Here is a 23,332-nt window from a genome sequence, read left to right on the forward strand (position 1 = left end):
ATATGTGTATATCTCCATGTATGTAAGTATGTTTGTGTGTAAATATGTATCTGTGTATATATGTAAGTAAATATGCTAAAATATGAGATACATATATTAAACCTTCAAGGAACTTCAGAAATTACCCTTGATAAATATGGGAATATAGAATAAATAAAATTGATGCAAATAATAAGAATTTATAGAAAACACTAAGCAGAGTTTATAATATAGAAGGAAATACACACCCAATTGAAAGATTTCCTATTTTAATATTATAAACATAAAAAATACCCAAGCTCATAACAGAAACTCCAAACTACCAAGAGAAGGGAAAACTGCATGACAAAAGACTATCTTTGACAAAAACAGAACACAATGGGGACCTAATTTCTAAAACTTAAAAAAAAAAAAAAAAAAAGATGAAGGGGGGAGGTCAGGGATTAAAAATAAAAAAGATTTCACATTTCAAACTCCTTTCAGAACAAAAATATTTTTAATCACTGACAAAAAAAAAAAGCTTCATCCATATTAAATCAATTAGAGCACTACAGTTTTCTAAAAAGGATAGTATTAGCTGGATTGGTTTTTATGTCTTGTTCAAATGAAATTTTGGAGGAAGCATTTGGATAATAAATATAAAAAAAACAGGATCTATGAATCAAAAAGATCAAAAGATTAGGCTTATTTTTAGTTAAACAGCAAAAATGGCTTGACACAAAACATAAATTATTTGTATTTTTAATCCATTACAACAATAAATAAAAATTATTGATTTCACAAGGCCTAAAAACACCTGAACACCTTGAAATGTCAATGGGTTTAATTTTTAGCACGTGAACAGTCTCCTATTTTTAAAATTTCACTTTAAATGTAAAGTACTATTTTTTTTATAATGACATGAATTAGACTTTACTGACATCTCTATTTAAAATGAAATTTTTTTTTTCTTCCTCCTCTTCAAACTATAACACAGAAATTTAACGTGAAATTTGACCATAATTTTTGCTCAAGGAGTATCTTGTGTTCAACGCCACTTATTATATCTTTATAATATCTGCCTATTACTTCACCTTGTTATACTACTTTGTTGTAAATGTTTCTGCAATCTATGGAACAAGGGAAGGAGAAAGTTGGAACAAAAGAAGGCTGACTACAAGAAGAAATTGAAGGTAAATATCCAGGATTCCTGACCTGTCTTATGCTTATACTCTGCTTTTACAGTTAAAAGATCTTTCACAGCATCACCTATCTGATCCTAAAAGCAAAAAAAGGGAAAAAAAGAAAAACAGAGTACTTATAAGTTATATCCTGAAGCAACTTTCTTATGTCAAACTCTGACCAGTTGAACTGTGCATCAAGGTAATATTTTATCCCTAAAGAAATCATACAAAACACAACATTTTCAGAAAACAAAATGCCTAAATATAGTCATGTTAATAAAAATCTAAGAGCTTATGTATGATACAACAAGCCTGATGATTAAATGGATATCTGATGCTTACAATGCAGGGCTATTTCCTTGAAATCATCTCTTCAAATTAAGTGGTTTACAATGACTGGAGAATTCTATTATACTCAACAGAGATAATTATCATAAGATGTCAACTCAGTACATTATTTTTAAAGTGTCATTGTATAGTGGAAGTAGAACTAGTAAGATTGAGCTTTTCACTTACTGACTTGTAACTGCTTTATTTATTATTAAATAGGGTTAGTAATACTCATATTACATTATAAGATTAATGAGAATATTTTGTAAATATATATATTTATATATTGTGATATATAAATCATCAAATAGCTATCTTATTAAAACACAACAATCACTAAACTTTTCTTTGGAAAGGTTTAAATGTCGCCTGAAAACTGGGAAAGGCTAGACTAATGCTAAGAAACTGGAATTCCCGAGAAATATCATTCTTTGAAATATAGTTCAAGCACTGATGTCTACAGATCTACTGGCTAATGTTAGACATGTAATAATCTGGCATTCAGGCCTATATACTCAAAGCTAAAGACAAGGAAATGTAAAAAAAGATTAAGTCTTTATAACATGTTACAAATTGCAAGAATTGAAGTTTCTGAAAGTTAAGCTATGGGATCTAAAAATATTATGTTCAGATTTAGTTCTCGCACTTAAAATGTTTTAATCATTTTATTATCTTACCTTTGAGGCCTTTTCTGCTTTGAGTTGACGAACCACTTCTCCTTGTGCAGCAACTTGATCATAAAGAGCCTTATCGTCTGTAGTAAAGGAACTGTTTGAGATGGGGGAATTTTTTTGTACTACAGTTGGAGGATTTCCAGGTTTATATTCCTGGCCAGTTTGCTCTTTATATTCAGCTTTCAAAGCCAAAAGATGCTTTACAGCCATATCCACATCTTCCTTGGCTGCTTTCTTTGCTTTTAATTCTCGAACTACATTGCCCTGAGCAGATACTCTGTTATAAAGGGCCAAAGCATTTTCTGGGGTCTCAAGCTCCTTATGAACAGGTGGTGTAGGTTTTTCTTTCAAAGTAGTTATCTTTAAAGGCAGAAAACAAAAATTAAACATGTAGTTCATATGAAATGCAGATAATAAATTTTTTCAAAACACATCCTCATAACACATAAATATAACTTTTCTAGACAAAAAATAGCTTTAAAGGTTTTTTTTTTAAAGCAAAATTGAACTTTAGCTAAAAGAAATCTTTTCCTGTAAAATGGTACTGAAGAAAAAATTACGTTAGGAAGAAAATGAAGTATCATGATCAATCAATCAGCAAGCATTCATTAAGCACATGCATCAGGTACTGTATTAAGTGATAAAGACATAAACACAAAAGCAAATCAGTCCCTAATTTCAAGGAGCTAATATTCTATTATGTGAAACAATATTTACTAGGACAGTAGGAAAGATTTTGTGGGGTAAGAGGAAAGCAGGTAAAGAATTAAGATAGCAAGTGGCATCTGAGCTTTGAAGAAAATTAGGGATGCTGAAAGGCAGGAGAGAGTGACATGAATTCCAGGCCTGACAAAAAACCAATACAAAAGCATAGAGACTAAATATGGATTATCTTACATGAGAATCATTAATAAGGAAATATAGCTGTACAACTGAATGAATGAAGTAAAGGCTGGAAAGGTAGGCTGGAAAGTAGAATGTACAAATAATTTGGTATTCTTAATTAAAGTGTTTTAAATTGCTTATTAAGGGAACTGCTGGAATAAAAAATTATCATGAAAAGATTATTTATCAATTTTCAAAAAACTGTGTATTAGCAAACTTATCCTAAAGAAGATAAATATCAATAGCAATTTTCATTTTTAAAAATGTCTCCTAGAATGACAGGGCTTTATGCCCTAAATTTTGGCATAAAGTAGCATAATTAAAACAAGAACAACTTGTTTTATTTGATTCTTTAAAAAAAAACAAAAACATTTCTACTTTCTAAATATTATTTTTCAATTAACAAAAATATTGTCTCATGCAAACTCTAACTTAAAAACATTTAAGGATAGAAATCTAAAGTTCACACTCATTTTCATATGACGTCACTATTTGCCTAATATGAAAATTGAAAGTACTAAACAATTCTTGCTAATTTAAAAACATATTTATAAAAATTAACACATTTACCTCATTCTTTGTTGTTTCTGCTTTAGTCTTTTCCTTTGAGCCAGATGTTGGCATTTCCTTTGTGTGGCCATCAGGGATATATATCAAAATGCACGGAGCTTCTCTGCAACTATATGGGCTAAAATAAAAAATAGTGTGTGTGTGTGTGTGTGTGTGTGTGTGTGTGTGTGTGTGTGTGTTAGGGAGGGGGAGAACCCATGAAATTTCTTGAATACAAATTAAAAAAGAAATATCCAAATTAAATGAATAAGAGATTTTTAAAAGATGCAAAAAACTGACCTTTTTAAATTTCAAGATATAATAGTTCATTTGCCTACATGCATGAATCCTTAGAGATTTTTTAAAATTTCACAAAAGTATCTATATACAAATTAGTTTATGACTTTACTCATTTTCTAAGAATCTCTCAATTTTAAAGCGTTTACAAAAAGTTACTAAACTGCTTGATTTTACCCATTTGGTCCAGTTATACCACTACTGACTCTACATTCCCCTCCCCAAAAATCAAACAAAGAGGAAATGGATCTATGTATAAAAATATTTATAACAGGTCTTTTTGTAATAGCCCCAAATTGTAAAATAAGGACACCTTTTCCTACTAGGGGATGGCTAAGCTAATTGTAGTATAATGTAACTAAATATTATTTTTGCCACAAGAAATATTAAAATGATCAGATGAAAAGGAAAAAAGGAAGACATTATGAAATGATGCAGTGTGAAGCAGAATGAGAATAATTTATACTTTAGAACTCGATTCATGAACAATGATAAAGTATTGAGTCTAAAAGAATGAAGGTAAAACATGCCACTCACTCATCTCCCAACAGAAATAAAACTCAAAAATTCAGCAAGAGAGCATATTCAGATAAAGCTGGCATGGGAATCTATTTTGCTAGATGATACAGAAATTCATCAAGATTTTGTTTTTTCGGTTTTTTGTTTAATAGGAGAGGGCAACAGATGGATAGGTAATAAAAAAGAAATACTTGCTCCTTGAAAAAATTTTTTTAAAGGAACAAAAAGGCCAATCAATAATGACACATCAACTTTTTATTTATATCCAATTTTTTCATTTATGCAGGAAAAAAAAAAACTTTTAGAGAGAGCACTATAAAATTGCTAAAAGGCATATTTAACATTTGTTATGACATTAGTAGTACATTGACACAGAATAAAAACGCTTACATTCAAAATACATTCTATCAGAAATTCTGTCATATAATTTTAATTTTCCCAAGAAAGATATGCTGATCCCCAAAGCTTCATATGCCCACTGCCATTTTCCCTTCACTTTTCCTCTCACTTGATAGACCTACTTGGAATGGGTGATGAAGTAACAGTGAGTACTCCACATAAGAATTGTGAAAGACTAGAGGACCAACCCTGAAGTCAGGAGGACCCGAGTTCAAATCTGGTCTCAGACACTTAACGCTTCCTAGCTGTGTGACCCTGGGCAAATCACTTAACCCCAATTGCCTCAGCCAAAAAAAAAAAAAAAAAGAAAAAGAAAAAAAAAAAAAAGAAAGAAAGAAAGAAAAAAAAGAATTGTGAAAGACAAAGTAAAGGAAGTCAAGGGAAAAAAGGAATGTTAAAAAAAATTAAGAGCATAGTACCTTCCTTATTTTCTTGGTCATCATCATTTTTTTTTTTAATAATAGTTTTTTATTTTTTTTTATTTTCAAAATACATGCAAAGACAGTTTTCAACATTCACTCTTATAAAATCTTGTGTTCAAATTTTTCTCCTTCTCTTCCCCTCACTCCCCTTCCCTCGATAGTAAGTAATTCAAAATGCCATTATCTAATTTAAAACTATTCATGCTTTTGTCAATTGACAAAACAAGACTATAAAATGAAGTCAGGACTAAAAAGATAAACAATAAGAGTTCTATTCTAAATAATATTAAAATAAAAACTGGTATTTTTTGCTCAAGGGTAAATTATATCTTTGAAACATTTTGTTAGCCAATGAAAATGATTAAATGTACTTTAAGAACCAAATTTTGATTTTCTGATAGAGATGGCTGAGAGAGAATTTAAGAAAAATACTGCATATCATAAGTCCTAATAAAACTCAAACAATCCAATGCAACTGCTATTCATCTTTAAAGTTATTCTAAATGTTCATTTAGCACTTATTTTAAAGTTTTTCTACAAGCAGTTTAATAACAATTTAAGAGGTGGAATCAGAACAGAAAAGCAATTTTCATTCAAAAGACATTTTAAAAATCTAACCATTTCAATATGTAAAATCTATTTTAAACAACATTATTCAGATTAAAAATGTGCCTTCCTAAAATATGAAAGTTTTGTTATGTAAAATAATTCCAATGATAATACTAAATAGAGAAATATGACAATTTAAAATTCTGAACAATTGTTAATTACTTACTAGATAATTACCTAGCTTGAAAGAGATTATTTAAGACATTACCATTAGGAAAAAAGATAGAATTTATACTCATAATTAAGATAATCAAGGATAATTGCTTACCTAAAAGGTTCATAGGGTTGATCACAAATAAAAAATCCTCTTCTCTGTAGTTGTATTATATCTCCTTTCTTCAAATCCTTAAGGCAGGGATCCCCTAACATTAGTTCTTCTTGCTAAAAACAATAGTTTAAAAGAAAACACGTTTTCTCAAAATCTGAGCATGTGAAAAGCCATAAGAACATATTTAAATATGATAAATGGATATGGAATCTGTGAAACTTATGTAGCTTAAAAAAATTCCGATGACTTCAGGATATCCTGAAAAAATCAATTGTTCAGAATCTGTGCTACCACCCTTTCCACTTGAAAAAATTGTAAAAATTACAGAACAGCACCACAACCACAATCAAAGTTCATTCTATTTTCAGCTGTAGCACCAAGAACTAAATGAAAATTGCTTTCTAAACAACCTTGCTATTCTTGTTGATGTATTGTTTGAAGTCTTCATCTTTTGCAAGAACTGGCTTAGTAATGAGGTGCTCATAAGTGACACACACTGCTGGAATAAGAGAAGAATTTGCAGTCTCTGCAAGCCAGGTGATCTTAGTGGTCTTCTTGTAGTCCTTGTTCTCCAAGTTCAATTTGCCATCAAGGGATACAATTTTTCCATTTGAATTCCTAAACAGAAGTTGGAAAAATATTTTGAAGAAAATGAATTGAAACTCCATAATGTTTATCTTCAGCTCAGTGAATTAGAAACTTCCAGCCATTTGGCATTACAAAATTTAATATGAATTACTGATAAAAGTACTCATAATATATCTTCATGATTATCTGGAATTTGCTTATAATTAACACAAACTCAGATTTAAGATTGCAAATAAAACTCAGTTTATATATAAAATAGAAGATTGGAATCTCAGAAAAGGAAGCTCTCTCAAATTCAATTCTACCTTTATCAGAAGCCTGAGTACAAACTATTTAGAAGTTCTCCCTCCTACTAACCTGGGATCTGCCTTCCACTAGTCCCAGTTCTACCTTATGTTAATTCTACCTTATATTTAATAAATCTAGAACCAAATTTATAGCCACTATTTATTACAGAAAGCAATGTGGACATAAATCATTTTAAATCAAGGAAACTAGCACTTAAAATAAAAAATGTTATGTCTGTCCAATATGCTGAGAAGATCCAATTTGTAAGTGCATTCTAGAATTAGCATTGGATCAAAAAAAGAGCACTAAATCAATGGGACATTTTTATTGACTTTGTTCCATTCCATTTTAAAACAACTATACTATCTTAGTGGTATAAAACTGGCAAATGAATCAAGAACAAAGTAACTCCTACATCTATCAATTTACATATCTGGGAAGAAGTAAAAGAAAAACTGTACTGGTCAGACACACGAGAAGTAAATGTTCAGAAATATCTCAAAATTAAGAATTGAGAATAAAGACTAATTCTTACTTATGTATTTTAGTGATGATAATGTTGCCCCAATTTATAAATGTTACGATCTCACCCTCTGATAAGGTCTCTGCATCAGCACCTTCAATGAGCACTTTGGGACCATACCACACGGGCTTCAGGCCTACATCAACATTCTATATCATAAGAAAAATAGGAGCATAAATATAACAAATAGCACTGATAAAAATCTGAATCCAAGTACTTTATACATTATGAACAAGGGTGTATATCTATTTACAAATTGATAGTATGATACAATGATAAAAAGATAAAACTTGGAGTCAGAAGATCTGGGTACAAATCCTTCTCAGACAATGGCTTCATTTCCTCAGCTATAAAAAAGGAGTTGGATACCAAGGCCTCCAAGATTCCTTCCAGTCCTAAATCTATGATCCCATGACCTCTAATGTCCCTTTCTGTTTTGAATCTATGCTACTACAAAAAAAAAAAAAAAAAAAAAATTATTAATCTGTGCCCTAATTATGTTTCTTTGTAATGCTATCTTAATAATGCTATACTTTTATAAAAGTTAATGCTCCTCTAATACACTTTTAAATGAAACTTGTTCTAGCTTTTGAATAGTTACAATCACTCACTACCAATGTCAGTGAAATGCTACCTGCATCCATACCAGCTCCCTGCTGTTGTCACAGGAATGGAAAAAAAAGATGAGAACACAAACGTGCAATGATGGAAGCAACTCTGATAGATAAGGCCATTTTAGTTGGAAAGTATAGCATGCTTTGCAGCACAATTTTTCAAGGACAGTGAGTGTAGAAACTTTAAGAAAATTCTGCATCTTCAGTTCAAAGTACGAAGTAGAACATCACAATTTATCTTGGAAACTTAAGGAATATGAAGAAAGTCTACTTTAGGTTTCTGCTACCACAACTGGGCAAGCATTACCAATATCTGGCACCAGACACTCAGTAGGAAGCATTTGGAAAAGGAACAACAAAAAAGTGAATAAATAAGATTCATTAAGCTTTGCCTAAAAGTTCAAACTTTAAAAACTATTGACATTATAAATAAAAGGACAAAACTCCTGAGTGCAGCCCAAAGCAGATTAAAATGTAATTGTGAAATGTTTAAATACAACGTGGATAATGATAATCTGTAGATTTTGAAGTCAATATGTGCCCCATAGGAATCCATTTCTTTTTGAGTTGACATCATTGGATTAAACTCTTATGGTTTAACCATGGCTAGTTAACCAGAAATATGGCTATGGCCTAAGTGAGTGGCAAGGAGACAGTTATGGAGAACAGTACCACAAGCACAATCAAAGCTCATTCTATTTTCAGCTATAGCATCGATGTCTCACTCTTTAAGCAGAAGAGATAATTAAGAGTTACTTGAGTGTAGTCAAATCATGATAATATAATGCTCTACATAGCCCCCTGTCTTATATAGATGACTTGTGATTTTGTGTTATTTATAAATCTCTTTCTACAGAGCATTAATTAAAATGCAAAAGTCACATGGATAAATTTAGGGCAGAATGGGATTTTTCACATCATCTAATACAAATGTTGATCAAAAGTTCAGAAAAGGGTACATTTCAATTTCTATGATTAAAAGTAGTTGAGAATACTATCTAATCATCTAGAAACAGTGGAAAAAGTACAAATGTAAGATTCGACTCTGCATGATTTTCTGGCTCTGCAGCTTTCTACCTGTTTGACTTCTGGGCCTTTCTTATGTGTAAAATGATAGAGTTGGACTAAATGATTGCTGAGATCACTCTAGCTCCAAATTTCATGATCTATGAGATTGACATACAGCAAAACTATATAGATAGGTTTTAGGATTATCCTAGGTAGATAGGATTATCATCATCCTGCTTGCAAATGAAGATGTTCTATGAATAAGGATGTCTTAATTTTGTGTGTGTCATGGACTCAACTTCAGCAGTTGGATAAAACCTTTAGATCCCTTATTAGAATCTTTTTTAAATGCACAAAACAAAATACTTAGGATTCCAAAGATAATTTTATAGAAATGAAATTAGAAGGGAAAAAAATTCATGGATCCCAGATTAAGAACATCTGTTCTACAGCTCTGGAAGAAAGGCAATAGTCATAGGATTTGAGATTTAGAAATAGAAGGAAGGGATACCAATTAAACTTATGTCTGAGAATTATTAAATTTTAAGGGTGGGAAAAGATCTTACAAGTCAACGTTTAACCTACTAGTTACATTTGCAGATGAAGAAATAAACTTTTTCTAATGGGCCTAATTTTTAGGAAATGGTCTGATAAACATTTCAAACAGAACTTATTCCCCATATATTACAATCAGGGAAATATGTACCAAAAAAAATTACTGATTAGTTTATCAGTAAGAAATTATGCTAGCCACAACTTCCCATTGGTTATTACTGGAATGATAGCACAATGTCTTCTTTTTAAACTCTAACCATTTTCCTAAGAGAGAAAAACATCAACAAAATCACAGTGGGACCTTTGGGTGTTTAGCCACTTCTTTCATCTCTTCTTGAGCTTCAGGTATGTTCACAGTAATTACTTCTTTCTGTAGTAAAGCAACATATCGAGGAGCCACGGGATCTATAACCTTCAAAAGTCAATAAAAGAACAATGAATAAATACCTTATATTAAAAATCCTCTCGTCAAAATCAAAATGTCATACAATCAAAAGATATGACAAGGAATATTAACTGGTTTTCTTTGTTACTGCACTTATATACTGTTGTTTACCTGCTAACTCTCTTCTGACAAGTAAATGCCAAACGAATGAGGAAAATTTAAATCACAACTACAAAAAGTTTAAATTAACTTTCAAAGAAAAAAATTCTTGGCAGGCAAAAGAAAAAAAAAAGGAGTAGAAAGAATTTGAAATAATACACTTCAAATATCTAAGCACAAATGTTCCTGTTGGGCACCAGAAAATAATTATATTCTATAAATAAATATTCTAAATCTGCCAGTAGACTTCTACTGAGTGGTGAGGGTGGTAGTAAAAGGTTAGTGGTGTAGGAAAGCCCATTTTAAAAGAAATATGCATATTTTGTGATTATTTTTCTTTTAAACAAATCATTAAGAAATATTTTAAAAGCAGAACAGCATTAGGTCACTATAATAAGGCAATTTCAGAATACAACACTAAAAAGCCAGTAAATTGTAATTACTTTTAATAGTCATACTAGCTATGTTCTAAATCTACTCTATTTTTAAAACAGAACAAGGGTTTTCTACATTTGAGGTTTTGTCTTTATTTTTCTTTTTTTTTTTCTACACAGTTCAGTTTAAAATTGTCCAGGAAAAACACAACAGTATTTGAGGGATACAAAAAACATGGGAGGGAAAACAATTAGAGGATATAAACATATCCCACTTAGTGTTAACTGATTTCTCCAAAACACATTAGATGAAACATCACAGAGGTCAGTTAATTAGAAATAATGTTATATACACGTAATGATGTTAGGAATAGGCATTATGGTAGTATATATTTATACGTATTAGCACATATATATATATTCAACTGTATGAAAAGTGCATGTAGGTATCCGAAATAATACATTATTTTTTAAAAAAGTATCCATTTTTCATTTTTTGCAGGTACATTTTCCTTTTAAATACAGGTAGCTCTAGCATTTTAGGAATTTATAAAATGATAAACAGGCCATGATGGAAAGATATGGTTTCAGGAGCTGGAAAAATTCTACATAGCTTTACTCTTGCTCACAGCTCTATGCCAGAAATGGACAGCATCACCTCTCTTTACATTTGATGATTTATACCTTTTCTAGGGAAGAAAAAGTATACCCTCAAAGTTTAAAAAAAAAAAAAAAAAAAAAAAAAAAAAGGGAGAGGGGAGAAAAGAGTACTAAGGTAAAAAATAATTAACTAACTAAACTTTAAACAATATATCAATAATAATGTCAAAGAAAATAATCTGTCTCTAGGTAACAAAATTTATACATCTTTTTGGGCTAGAAATTAAGGAAAAACCATTTATTAAGCCCTTAATATGTGATAAGGGATAAAGTCATTACATTTTGATACAATTTTTATTTTGAAACTGTATATAGAATAATATATTTTAGGACTTTATGGCAAGCAAAGCTTTGCTGGAGTTATATTCCAGATTTCAAAGCTATGACACTTTTTGTTTTGAAAGAACAAAAAACCCAGTGTTAAATTATTTAAAACTTTTTCAGAGTAACAAAACAAGTTACATATCTATATCTGAAATATTTTCTACAATGTCAAGAATAATATATTTTATGAAATTCAAACTATTCTACATGATAGATAAATAATAAAGAATGCCAGTAGAGTAGAGAAGATAAAGTACTACTAGATCTGGAGTTAAGAAATCTAGTATTTATAAATTGTGGGATCATGGGCAAATCATTAAACTTCTATGAAACTCAGGATTTTTCATCTGTAAATTGGGACTATTATTACCCCTAATATGTATTTCACAAGGGGTTCAGAGATGAGAACACACATAAAGTACTTTATAAACTTCAGTGAAATGTTACTTAATATTACTAATTGGTTATTAATATTGTTGTTATAATAGTTCAATGAAGATGAAAATTCAGATTTATGGAACAAATGTCATTTTCATTTTAGAGTCAATAATATTGCTATCATTCTTTTTGATACTCTCTGGTTTTAATTGTCTCTCTTCAAACATGCCTGTAACTTAATGTTTTAGTTTTATCCAAAGCCATTAAGGCAGCTGGCAGGTAAATTGTGACCCAGTACAATGCTTAATTTGATCCCATGGTTAAATTTAGCCTTCTGCTCCTTCATTATATTTTAGTCTGAGAGGGAGCAAAAGCTCTTTTGTTTTAAAAGCTCTATTATATGTTCTATGACATATGCTCTATATTCTACATATTCATATGTTCTATGACTACAAAGACTATAGAAGGAAATTTCAGTGAGTTTCATCATAAGAAGATGCAGGGAAGAAAGACACCAATGAGGGCAGTATAAAGCTGTTGCCTTGCACACAAGGATGCTCAGAATGATTATGGTTTTCGCCACCATTCTAAACTTGAAACCAAGATACAGATTTAAGAATGGTGTTTGTGAATTACTAGTCCAAATAATATGTAATTTTTAAAATAAAAAGTATGGTAACATTCACTTTTTTTCTACTATTTTTATTCTACTATTCATAACTGCAGCAACAGAACCAACCAATTGATAATTCCTTGATGTGCTCTACTGACCAAATATAAAAGGAAAAAATATAACACATGCCAGACAAGCAACTACTTTTCAAACGGGGCAAGGCATCAGCAAAATCAAGCAGCAATCTCCCCCCTACTCCCCCCAAAAAGTCCACAGAACACACACAATCACAAAAACCATAGCATAAAAGTTGGCATTCTAAAAAGATTCGCCTTATTATAGTGTCCAAGCAATCTGCTGCCAATTAATGAACCATGTCAAGATGCAGTATTCCTTGTTTGACATTCAAATGAGAAACATTAAAATGAATACAATAAGACAAAGGAAATAAAACTGAAGAACCATAAAAATCAATGAAATTTAATGAAAGGTACATATTTAAAAATCCTATGTCCTCTAATCAGAGAAAGGAAAGGTAGTTAGTGTAATTATAATAGCTTCCCTTTGAAACTAAGACCACCAGAGGACAAAACTTAAAAAGAAAAATAGGAATAATGCATTTTCACTGGATATAGACAATGCAACTGTTTTCCTTTCTATAAAAGTGACTGTGCTACAAAGCAGCATAATGGCATCTCAGATTACATGTATATGGTGCTGAAAGCTATGTGCTAAGGCAAACAAAAACATTAAGTAATACCTTTTTACAGATAGCTCGCAGCTTGAAAGCAGAAAAATGAAATGCAGAATGTTCATAAGAATCACAGCAAGAACAATTACCTTTCCATAAAACTGTTAAAAACACTGTGCTACTGTTATGTTTAGTGCTAGTATGTTACAAAAAGGGAAACATTCCATTTTCCTGAAGGTGTTATCAATGATGTGATCAACTTCTATGATTTCTTCTTTTTACAGGCACTCCAATGAATTTTAGATTTATTACGATCATTCAAGAATAAGTACAAAGAAGTAAAAACAAGAAATGAAACTAACACATACCTTTTTGTTAAAGGACCAAATTTTATCCCATTCCATGTTAACAACTGACCGTGAAGAGCCCTAGAAAAAAAAATTATTTTAAGAAACAGAATAAGAAAAAACAAAACAAAACAGAAAAGCAATACAAAATAAAATAAAACAAAACAAAAGAGAACATTATCATGTGCCCAACAGAACATCAGGGAGGATTCAAAATATATAACAACAAATACCAATTTAAGAAAGTATATATATTAGTAGAAGAAATTTTATTCATGAATGTTCACCTTTTCTTTACTTCCTTGTAAACTGTTCTTTTGTTCTCTGCTAGACATCTTATTTACTTTATTTCCCCTCCCCCCATCCCCTGTTTAAACCCCTACCCTCAAGCAAGCTATTATTAAGAAAAAATATGTTTATGTATACCTATGTAGACACACACACATATACATATACAACAACCTGGAAATGTTCTTAAATATCAAATTGGAAAATGAGCTATTAAAACTCTAGTCCATGGTTTTTCATGTTTTAATCTTGATTTTGCATAAGATAGGATAAAGAGAAGATAGAAAAGTAAATACCTATCAGTAAAACTTATTTGCAGGTTTATAGCCTTATTTCAGAGCAAAAGAAATGAACACAACTCACTTGGGCAGCAATAAACTGTTTGAGTCCCTCAACTGTCATCCCTCTTCTTAGCACACCACGCACTGTGGGAAACCTTGGGTCATCCCTGAAAGATGGTAAAGCATTAGTGATTTAAGAACTTCTGTTATATGAAGAGTTAGAATACACACAGGAACAGAATAAAGCTTTTAAAAAATATACATCCTATTGAATTATATTTTGACTTCTGAGTCAATTACCTTACAAGAGTGGGATAATAATGAGGCCAAAGTACCAGAATCATCAATTGATACCACTGAGATTACTTGGTTCAACTCCTTCATATTAGAGATGAGGAAATAGGTCAAGAAAGGTTAATTGCTAAAGGCCATACAATTATTAACTGGCAGACCTAAAATCTGAACCCAGGCCTTCAAACTCTAAAACTCCTTCTGCTATACTGCCTCCCTATGGATTCAATCACTCAAACCAGCAGCATTGTCATCACTTGTAGAATGAATAGCATTGATTAGACAAATTGTACCTTCATATGAAATAATCCTTAATATAATAAGAAAACACTAAAGACTTGTTCCAAAATGGACCTCAAAATAAGAGGTCTCTCCCTCCCTCGCTCTCTTCCTCATTCTCTCCCTAGCTTCTTCCCTTGCTCCCCCTTGCTCTCTCCCTCTCCGCCTCTCCTCCTCTCTTCTCCCTCTCCCCCTTTCTCACTCGCTCTCTTCCTCGCTTCCTCCCTTCCTTCTTCTCCCCTGCGCGCTCCCGCTTGCTACCTCATGTGCTCCCACTCGCTACCTTCCTTACTCCCTTCCTACCTCTCTCTCCTTCCTTCCGTCTCCCTCCCTTCCTCTCTCTTCCTCAATCCCTCTCTCCCTCCCTCCTTCCCTCACTCTCTCCTCCTCTCTCTCTCCCCCTCTCCCTGTCCCTCACTCCCTCTCTCTCCCTCCCTCGCTCTCGTCCTTGCTCTCTTCCTCATTCTCTCCCTGCCTCCCTCACTCTCTCCCTTCGTCTCTCTCTCCCTCGCTCCCTTCCTTCGTCCCTCTCTCCCTCGCTCCCTTCCTTCGTCCCTCTCTCGTTTGCTCCGTTCCTCTGTCTCCTGCATGCTCCCGCTCGCTTCCCCACACGCTCCCACTTGCTACCTTGCACACTCCCTTCCTTGCTCCCTCAATCCCTCCCTACCTCCCTCTCCTTCCCTTCCTCTATCTCTCCCTCCCTCCCTCCCTTGCTCTCTCCCTTGCGCTCTTCCTCGCTCCCTTGCTCGCTCTCCCTCCTCTCTTTCCCCCTCCCTCTCTCTCCGTCCTTCCTTCCTTCCCTCTTTCTCTCCCTCGCTCCCTCTCTTGCTCTTCCTTGCTCCCTCTTGCTCTCTCCCTCTCCACTTCTCCTTCTCTCTCCCTCCTTTGCTCCCTCTTTCACTCTCTCTCTTTCTCGCTCCCTCCCTTCCTTCCTCTCTCCCCCACGCACTCCCGCTTGCTACCTTGTACGCTCCCTCCCTACTTCTCTCTCTCCCTCCCTTCCTCCATCTCTCCCTCCCTCGCTCTCTCCCTTGCTTGCTCTTTTCCTCCCTCGCTCCCTCCCTCGCTTTTGGATTTCAAAACTTAAACCAACTTGGATTGAGGTAGTATCTAAGAGGGTTTGTACTCAAATATGTTCCACTAGACAGTAACAGCAGTTTCATCCACATACATGGATATGTATTTTACACAACAAATATTTGAGTACTTAGGCCTGTCCTATTTAATTTAGGATATATGACCTATATTAACAACATGCCAAGAATGACCCTAACACAATATATGTAGCAGTCCATGTCAAACAGATTGCATTTAGGATAGTTCTATTTATTATCATGCTTAACAACTCAGAGGAAGAAGTCTCACAACACTACCATGAAACAAAATGCATATATCATTTCTCATTTTATAGATGAGAAAAGATCAGAAAGGTTACTTTTTTTATAATATTTTCATTTTCATTTATTTACAAATGCCAAGCTTTGCTGTTAAAATTCTTTCCCTTTTTTATTTTAACTGTTAATTTAAAAAATTTTTTTCTTGGAAGCAATGGAAATATATAGTATAAAAACTAAACAATATAAATTGTTTTAAATATATATATATACACATAGATTTCTTTACTATAGAAATCATACATATATGGCTAGTAAACTGTATTCATTCACATGTTTTCCATCAATTCCAGATAACATAAAACATACCATCCATCAACTAGTCCTTCATTGACAAACCATGTGAGCTTTCTTTTAGACAACACAGTGTTGTTTAAATTTAGACGACTATATTCCCAAATATATGGTCTTCTTATGCCCAATGCTTCAATAATCCAATAAAACTGTTCATCTCTATCATGATATTCTGTTGTCCTCAGAGCATGTGTAACACCTTCAATGCTATCAACTATGGGGCAGGCAAAATCATATGTAGGATAAATGCTAGGAAAAAAGAAAGAAATTTTTTTAATCAACAAAAAACATCCTTATTACCTTTATTCTTTCATAAGATTAAAAACAAACATAATTTCTTGATTTCCCAGGAATCCAGGCCATATTTGCTCAAAACTGATCATTTTTTGAGTGTACAAATTCAACTTATTCTCAATATAAAGCAGTAAAATGAACTTTGGGATTACTTCTCACTTATGTCTCACTTAGCAAAGTCTATAATAATGGGCTAGTACTTTTGTTCCTTGATGTGTTATATAGAATTGAAGCAAGCAATAACTAGCAGGTGCCATGTGATAATCATTTAAGAAAGCTGTCATTGATGTTCTCTAGTACTGCTATTCCAAGCAATTCAACCTTGTTAGAAAATGTTTTTATCCCAACATATGAAATGATTAAAAAACAGGATAAAGTAAATAAATTTTAAATACTTTTGAAAACTTTTATTAAAACAAAAACCTTTACCAAATGGTTTTAATTTGAACTCTATTAAAACTTAAAACATTATTATTACATTAGAGTAGCCAATCACAGAATATTAGAGAAAACGTGTAAGAAACAATTCTTGAATTTTCAAAAATAATCAAAATGGGGTATGAACACATTTATAAGATTTCCAAAAGCAATCTTACAAAACTAAAATTAATAAAGCAAATAACTCTACCAAAAAGCCAGACATTTACTCCCTATCCTTCCATAATACAAATTATAATATTAACTAATACATCCAAAAGATATATTGCTATTAGAATAGTCCAGGCAAGAGATTATATGGATCTATGCTAAGATAGAGGTAAAGTTGGTAAAACTTATATGACTGAATAGAGGAAATGAGGGAAAGGGAAAAATTAACTCCTTTTTGGATTTCTGAAAAATCAAATTCACTCCATGTTCATTTCAATATAATTTTTTACAATTTACATACCCAAGGAATCAATAATTAGCATCTTAGTAGCTCCCTTCCAGATTTAAAGCAAATAAAGAAGGAAAAAGAAAAATTAACCAAGTTTGTGTTATTTGTATTTTATTGCTCAATTTAATTTTTTTTTTAACTCTAAAAATCAGAAACATCAAGGTTTTTAGTGAAGGTTCTTTAATCTTTCTCAGTATTAGTTAGAGAAGTCTGGATGTGCTTCACTAGGAAATACAAACTAAAGGATACATACAAATAATTCACTACAGGTGATTTAGGTGTTACTTGATATGAAAGGGAAAAAAAGCATAAGGAAATAATCTTAGCATTAAAGAAATGAACTTACTTGTATCTATTTCCAGTTCGTGGATGTGGTTGAATTTTGCAACGGTAAAGAGTTGGGTCCCTCATGCATCCATTATTACTACTCATGTCAATTTTTGCTCTTAAGCAGCAGGTCTGACCAAATGGAGTTCCTTTTTTCATTTCTTCCCACATTTGTAGATTCTTCTCAATGGCTAGTGAATAAAGATATACAGTTCAACCAAAGCATTAATAATTTGGCTCAAATTTCTTTTCAAATACTACCAACATATTCCATAGTATTTCAGGTTTTTTACAAAAAAGGAAAAAAAGAGAGTTCATAAACTGATTTATATCACATCAATAGGAAACTAAACTGTTTCAATCTCTGGTACTGAGGCAGATATTTTTTTTCTTTTTAGCATCAGAAGATCATGTAGACAGAGCTACAAGAGACCTCAGAAGGCATTTTGGTCCAAAGAAAACTGAGACTCAAAGTTAAGGAATTTCCTTGCGGTCATACAGGCAGGAAGCATTTCTGACATAGAGAGAAAATTAATGCGTTTGAATTGAAGAATACATTCAAGGTAGCACTGCTATTTTTAATAAAAAAAAAAAAAAGATGAGTACATTTCATAAATGTAGAGTAAGTCAGATGTATAAAGGATTAAATGCATCTTACAATTGTTCCTATGTTTCGATTCCATCCTCTGTTCACGTTCTGCTTTCATTTCTTCTGCAGGAGTATCATCTACATAAGCTTTTCCTTCCTGAATAAGTTTCTCTGCATATTTCATTATTGTTTCAAAATGATCTGATGTATAAGTAAATTGATCCGGCTTGATATGCAACATAGCCACATCCTCCAAGATAACCTGAAATATGAAATCCAAAGAAACTTCAGTTTTATAAGTCCAATAAATATACAAAGTTACTATCCCTTTTAATTGAATTTCCCTTGACTAGTCAAGCACTGATACAAGTGCTTTATTAGTATAACCAATAGAAGAGAAGCCATAAAGGATACAATATATTTGGGCCCCTGTTACACAGCCTGAATAAATTAGTGAGCTAAAAGAGACTACAAAGTCATTTAATCTAATTCCATCATCTATTTGGTGATGAGAAAATTGAGGCCAAAGGTAGATAAGTAGTTTTCCCATGGGTTACACAGGAAGAGCAAAGATCTGAACTTAGGTCCTCTGACTCCAAAATCAAGATTATTTGGCAAAAAATTAAGTAATGTCAAATGAGTGAAAGAAAAGAAAGAAAAAAAAAATGTCAGAAAGAAAAATGTAAGAAATGTTTATTGTATTACCCAACTCATTCCTTTCTAACAAAAACACGACTTCATGACAGGGATTACTAATTACTCTGAACAATTACTGAGCATCAACTTGATAAGGATGAGTTTACCTCTCTCCACTGTGAAGACATTAAACTTCTAAGCTTCTGAATGAAGATGACAAAAAAGATACTGGGAAACTTTTACATTTTTTCACCTAGTTATTGAGGGTTTTGTTTCTTCTTTAAGGTTGAGTTTTAACTGCTTATGTTATGTTATACTTTTTCCTCCTGTAACTGATCTCAATAGAATACTGTTAATTCACTTATGTCATACCTTGCTATTTTCAGTCTGGTTATATGTAATCATTGTATCCTAAATGCTTGGGCAACTAAGTATTTTGCCTGGTCATCTCTGTTACTGGATATTTGTGTTTTGTTTCTTTTAAGATTTCTACATGATAAGAGGACAATTAACAGGGGTCTATAAGACAGCAGCCAAATTTGCCTGGCAAACTCATCTCTTCACATAGGAAACAATTTATTTTGGCCTCCTCATATTTTGCAGCAGTCTGGTGAACTGAGTCTTTCCATATGAGACTGATCTAAATCGGTCAAATTACATATATTGGCTTGCTTTTGGAACCTTGATCAGCTTTGATTGTCAGCATGGCATACCCAGTCTGCATGGAATGAGAGCCTCCTATCACTTCACAGCCTGAAGCAGTAGTTTTTAAAATGAGACCATGGACTGGACCCTGCATCTACTGTACTTTGGACTGATATGAGGGACTTTGGGAATGTTTGATGACTGACTGTTGAATCTTGCCTGGATCATCTATCACTCTGTGTTTAAGATTTGGGATGGGATTTGTTAAAACTGTGTAATTATTGCTGTTATGTTTGAGGGATTTTTAGGAAATGCCACTGTACTAGTCTGTTATGTATAGGGATTTTAATTCACTCTTGGGATTTATATGGGGAATAGTCATTTGATAATTCCTTTCCATGAGGAAAAAGGGAGGAAGGGATAGAATATTTGGAAAATTGGTAGATTTTTTCAAAATACCTGAAATAGTGGGAACCCCTATTCAATTTGCCTTAGTTCAGATTGAATTTGAATGCTTTAGCTTTAGAATCCCTTATTTTGTTAAAATTGCCCTGGCAGACTCAGTTTTGGGGATTATTTTTTAAGCTTTAGAATTCATTAATTAGTACTTCAGAACCTCAAAGGGCCTTCTTTTGCTTTTTTCCCCAAGTAGATAGTGCCCTGGCCAAACTCATTCATGTACACTATCACCGCCTTGAGACTGGTGATGATCCCCTTGATGCTCATATGAGCAATAGAAATTTTGGACCTGGTTAGTCAATGACAGGTAAGATTCCTCAAGGACTAGCCGACCTAAGCCAGGAAGAGACGTTTCTGCACATCCTTCCTATGACGGGTAAGGCTTTTCCCCATAGGAACAACCTAAGCCAGGCACAGGTCGAGAAATGAAAAATTCTACATTTGATTCTTTTGATATAAATGAAAAAAGGGGGACCTGTGGGAAGCCGGCACTAATCTACAGCCACATAAGGCCAACCTTGAATAGGTTGGAATCTCCTAATCGCATCATACCAAAGAATTCCTGAATAGGAATCTCCTAATCACATTCTAACTTTGAATAGGCAGGTATCTAGGTATCCCCTAATCACATCATAAAGCTTTCTGCCACCAGAAACATCTGAGCAGCTCATCTTTGGGCGGGATACCAACCCTTTGTCATGGACCCCCACCCTGTACTGTGTTTGTACAACCCTGCCTTCTTTTCTACTGCTATATATATCTGTACTATTGCACCCATTAAAATGGGGCTTGATCAGAATGATTTGACTTGCCTCCATTTTGTGCATCCCCTCTCTCTTGCCCTTATCTCTTTTCTTCCAGGGTCCACACACTCTGCCTCGCGGGCCGAGGCAAATTACAACAGACCTGAGATTGATGAAGGTAGTATTTTCCATCTCAGAGAGAACTATGGTGATTGAGTGCATATTGAAGCATACTATTTTCTCCCTTTTTTTGTTTGTTTGTTTGTTTCTCATAGCTTTTTTCCTTTTGTTCTGATTTTTCTCTTACAATATGATTAATATGGAAATGTTTAAAATGACTGTACATATTGCTTGCTGTCTTTAGCAGAAGACAGGGAAGGGAAGAAGGGAGAAAAAAATTTGTAACTCAAAATGTTACAAAACTGATTGTTACATGAAAAAAACAAGACAATATGTTTAAAAAAAAAAAAGGCAATTTTCCATTGAAAGCAAAAAAGTATATAAAAAGGAATGCAAAATTCTATTTCTTATCATATTTAGCATAAAACATAAAAGACTTGAAAAGAAATGGAAAAATAAGTTATGTGTACTGAAGCTCATTATATCTCCACCTGAATTTAAGAAATATAATGTGGAAAATAAAAAGATAAAAGGACTGCCATCATTTAAAGTTAAGAGCCATGAAAAGCCCTAGGTCAGCTCTAATTTTAATGAACTTATCCAACACTACACTTAATTTACCTTTTCAAAATCTTCCTTCTCTTTTTCTGGATTTGTGTCATCAAACCTCATGATTAGTTTCCCTTTAAAGTTAACCTGGTAGTGCTGGTTTAGAAGAGCAGCTTTTGCATGTCCAATATGTAAGTAACTAAAATAGAAACATTTCAAAGAAACTTCATTGACATGTTTTTTAAAATTACTTTAAATTAGCAGACCCCTTTGAAGTGCATGAGAACAAGCTTAAAAAAACTTTATATAAAAGTTGGTCTGCTTATATTGTGATCTAATAAAAGGGTATATATAAATATACATAATATTAACAAGATTAAAAGACTATAACATTATTAAATTAAATATATGTATTTTTATTAAGAGATATGTATTTAAATATTATACACTTAATTATAATTTTTGAATTGCAAAAAAGTTATAAAAAGTTGGAGGCACATTGCTAACTTTACTCCCACCCAATATTGCATGTAATTATAATTTGATGGTCCTGACATAGGTTGCCTATTCTATTTCTTGTCCTGTATTAGGAAGCAAAAAGCCGTATTTGATCTGTTCTTCACCTCTTGGAAACTGATTACAAAGAAAAGCAGAACAAACAAGAACCACAAATGGCAGAAGGATTTTTCTTATTAGAAATTTTAGTTATTAACAGACATTTTGATCCTAGTCATTATTATCTCTCATTCATCTTGAAAATAGAGCTCCACCTGAATAGAGATGACTATCACTACTAGCATTATCCTATAAAAGACATCCAGCAAATAATGAATGAATCATAGAAGAGATAAAGGATTAAAGGGACAAAATCTTTATTATACTAGAATAGTTTTGCAACCAAAGTTTAAATTGGAAACAGATACAATTTTTCAATTCCATTGTTTTCCAATATATTTTAAAAATCTGCCTAAATAATGTCCCTCACTTTTTTTTTTAAACCAGGGGAAAAAGCATCTATTTAGAAATGAACTCATCTAAAACTGCCTCTGGCATATCTTAATTTAATAAATATGATGTCCTATATATATTAACTTATAACAGATAATTTTTTTAAAAGTTGTATTTGCCTTATTTGATCTTAATCATGCAAATGATTCTTAACAACATTAGCTTACCCACTGGCCTCAGGAGGGAATCTGACCACAACCTTTCCCATCTCTGCACCTGGAAGCTCAACAAATTTTCCAACATCCTGTTTCTTTTCGGTTGCCTTAAAACAAATGAAAACTTACAAAGTTAGCTGTTTTGCCCATTCAACCAATAGAATCACTAAAGTCTGCAAAGTACAAAATCCTCCAGGAAAAGAAAATATGCAATAAATACAAAGTAATTCTGTTTAACATCACTCGAATCTTATTCACAGTATTTTTTTTTCTTTAAGCAGTACCAAATAACTACAATTCTGCTTACCACTTTGATTTTTGGTGCAGCAACATTCCATTTGGTACCAACTGACTGAAATGCACGTTGAGCTTCAAGAAAGCCAAACCAGCGTTTTACATGAAGTGGAGCCATATTCTCTTTCAATTGCTCCTGCCATTTATTATTTCCTGTCAACAAATACATATTTTAAACAATTCACTAACCTTGCAACTTTAAAATGAC

General features: G+C 32.6%; 1 protein-coding gene across 3 annotated transcripts in view; it reads right to left on the reverse strand.

Annotated features, from left to right (window-relative positions):
- Positions 1–23,332, reverse strand: part of EPRS1 (glutamyl-prolyl-tRNA synthetase 1) — a 68,200-nt gene that overhangs the window by 29,712 nt on the left and 15,156 nt on the right. Inside the window, exons 5-19 of one of the 3 annotated variants that reach the window (XM_031937389.1) lie at positions 23,138–23,277; positions 22,843–22,937; positions 21,740–21,866; positions 18,585–18,777; positions 17,946–18,117; positions 16,444–16,677; positions 14,253–14,337; positions 13,623–13,682; positions 13,324–13,344; positions 9,972–10,082; positions 7,506–7,642; positions 6,505–6,712; positions 6,095–6,207; positions 3,602–3,710; positions 2,150–2,506 (exon numbers count right to left, since the gene is read on the reverse strand). In XM_031937389.1, the coding sequence (XP_031793249.1) occupies positions 2,150–2,506; positions 3,602–3,710; positions 6,095–6,207; positions 6,505–6,712; positions 7,506–7,642; positions 9,972–10,082; positions 13,324–13,344; positions 13,623–13,682; positions 14,253–14,337; positions 16,444–16,677; positions 17,946–18,117; positions 18,585–18,777; positions 21,740–21,866; positions 22,843–22,937; positions 23,138–23,277 (2,162 nt within the window). Of the gene's footprint in view, positions 1–2,149; positions 2,507–3,601; positions 3,720–6,094; positions 6,208–6,504; positions 6,713–7,505; positions 7,643–9,971; positions 10,083–13,323; positions 13,345–13,622; positions 13,683–14,252; positions 14,338–16,443; positions 16,678–17,945; positions 18,118–18,584; positions 18,778–21,739; positions 21,867–22,842; positions 22,938–23,137; positions 23,278–23,332 lie in introns of all 3 variants that reach the window. The other 2 variants (XM_031937388.1, XM_031937390.1) reach the window with 2 other exon arrangements.

This window comes from Sarcophilus harrisii, chromosome 4 (assembly GCF_902635505.1).
Source record: "Sarcophilus harrisii chromosome 4, mSarHar1.11, whole genome shotgun sequence".
Lineage (NCBI taxonomy): Eukaryota > Metazoa > Chordata > Mammalia > Dasyuromorphia > Dasyuridae > Sarcophilus > Sarcophilus harrisii.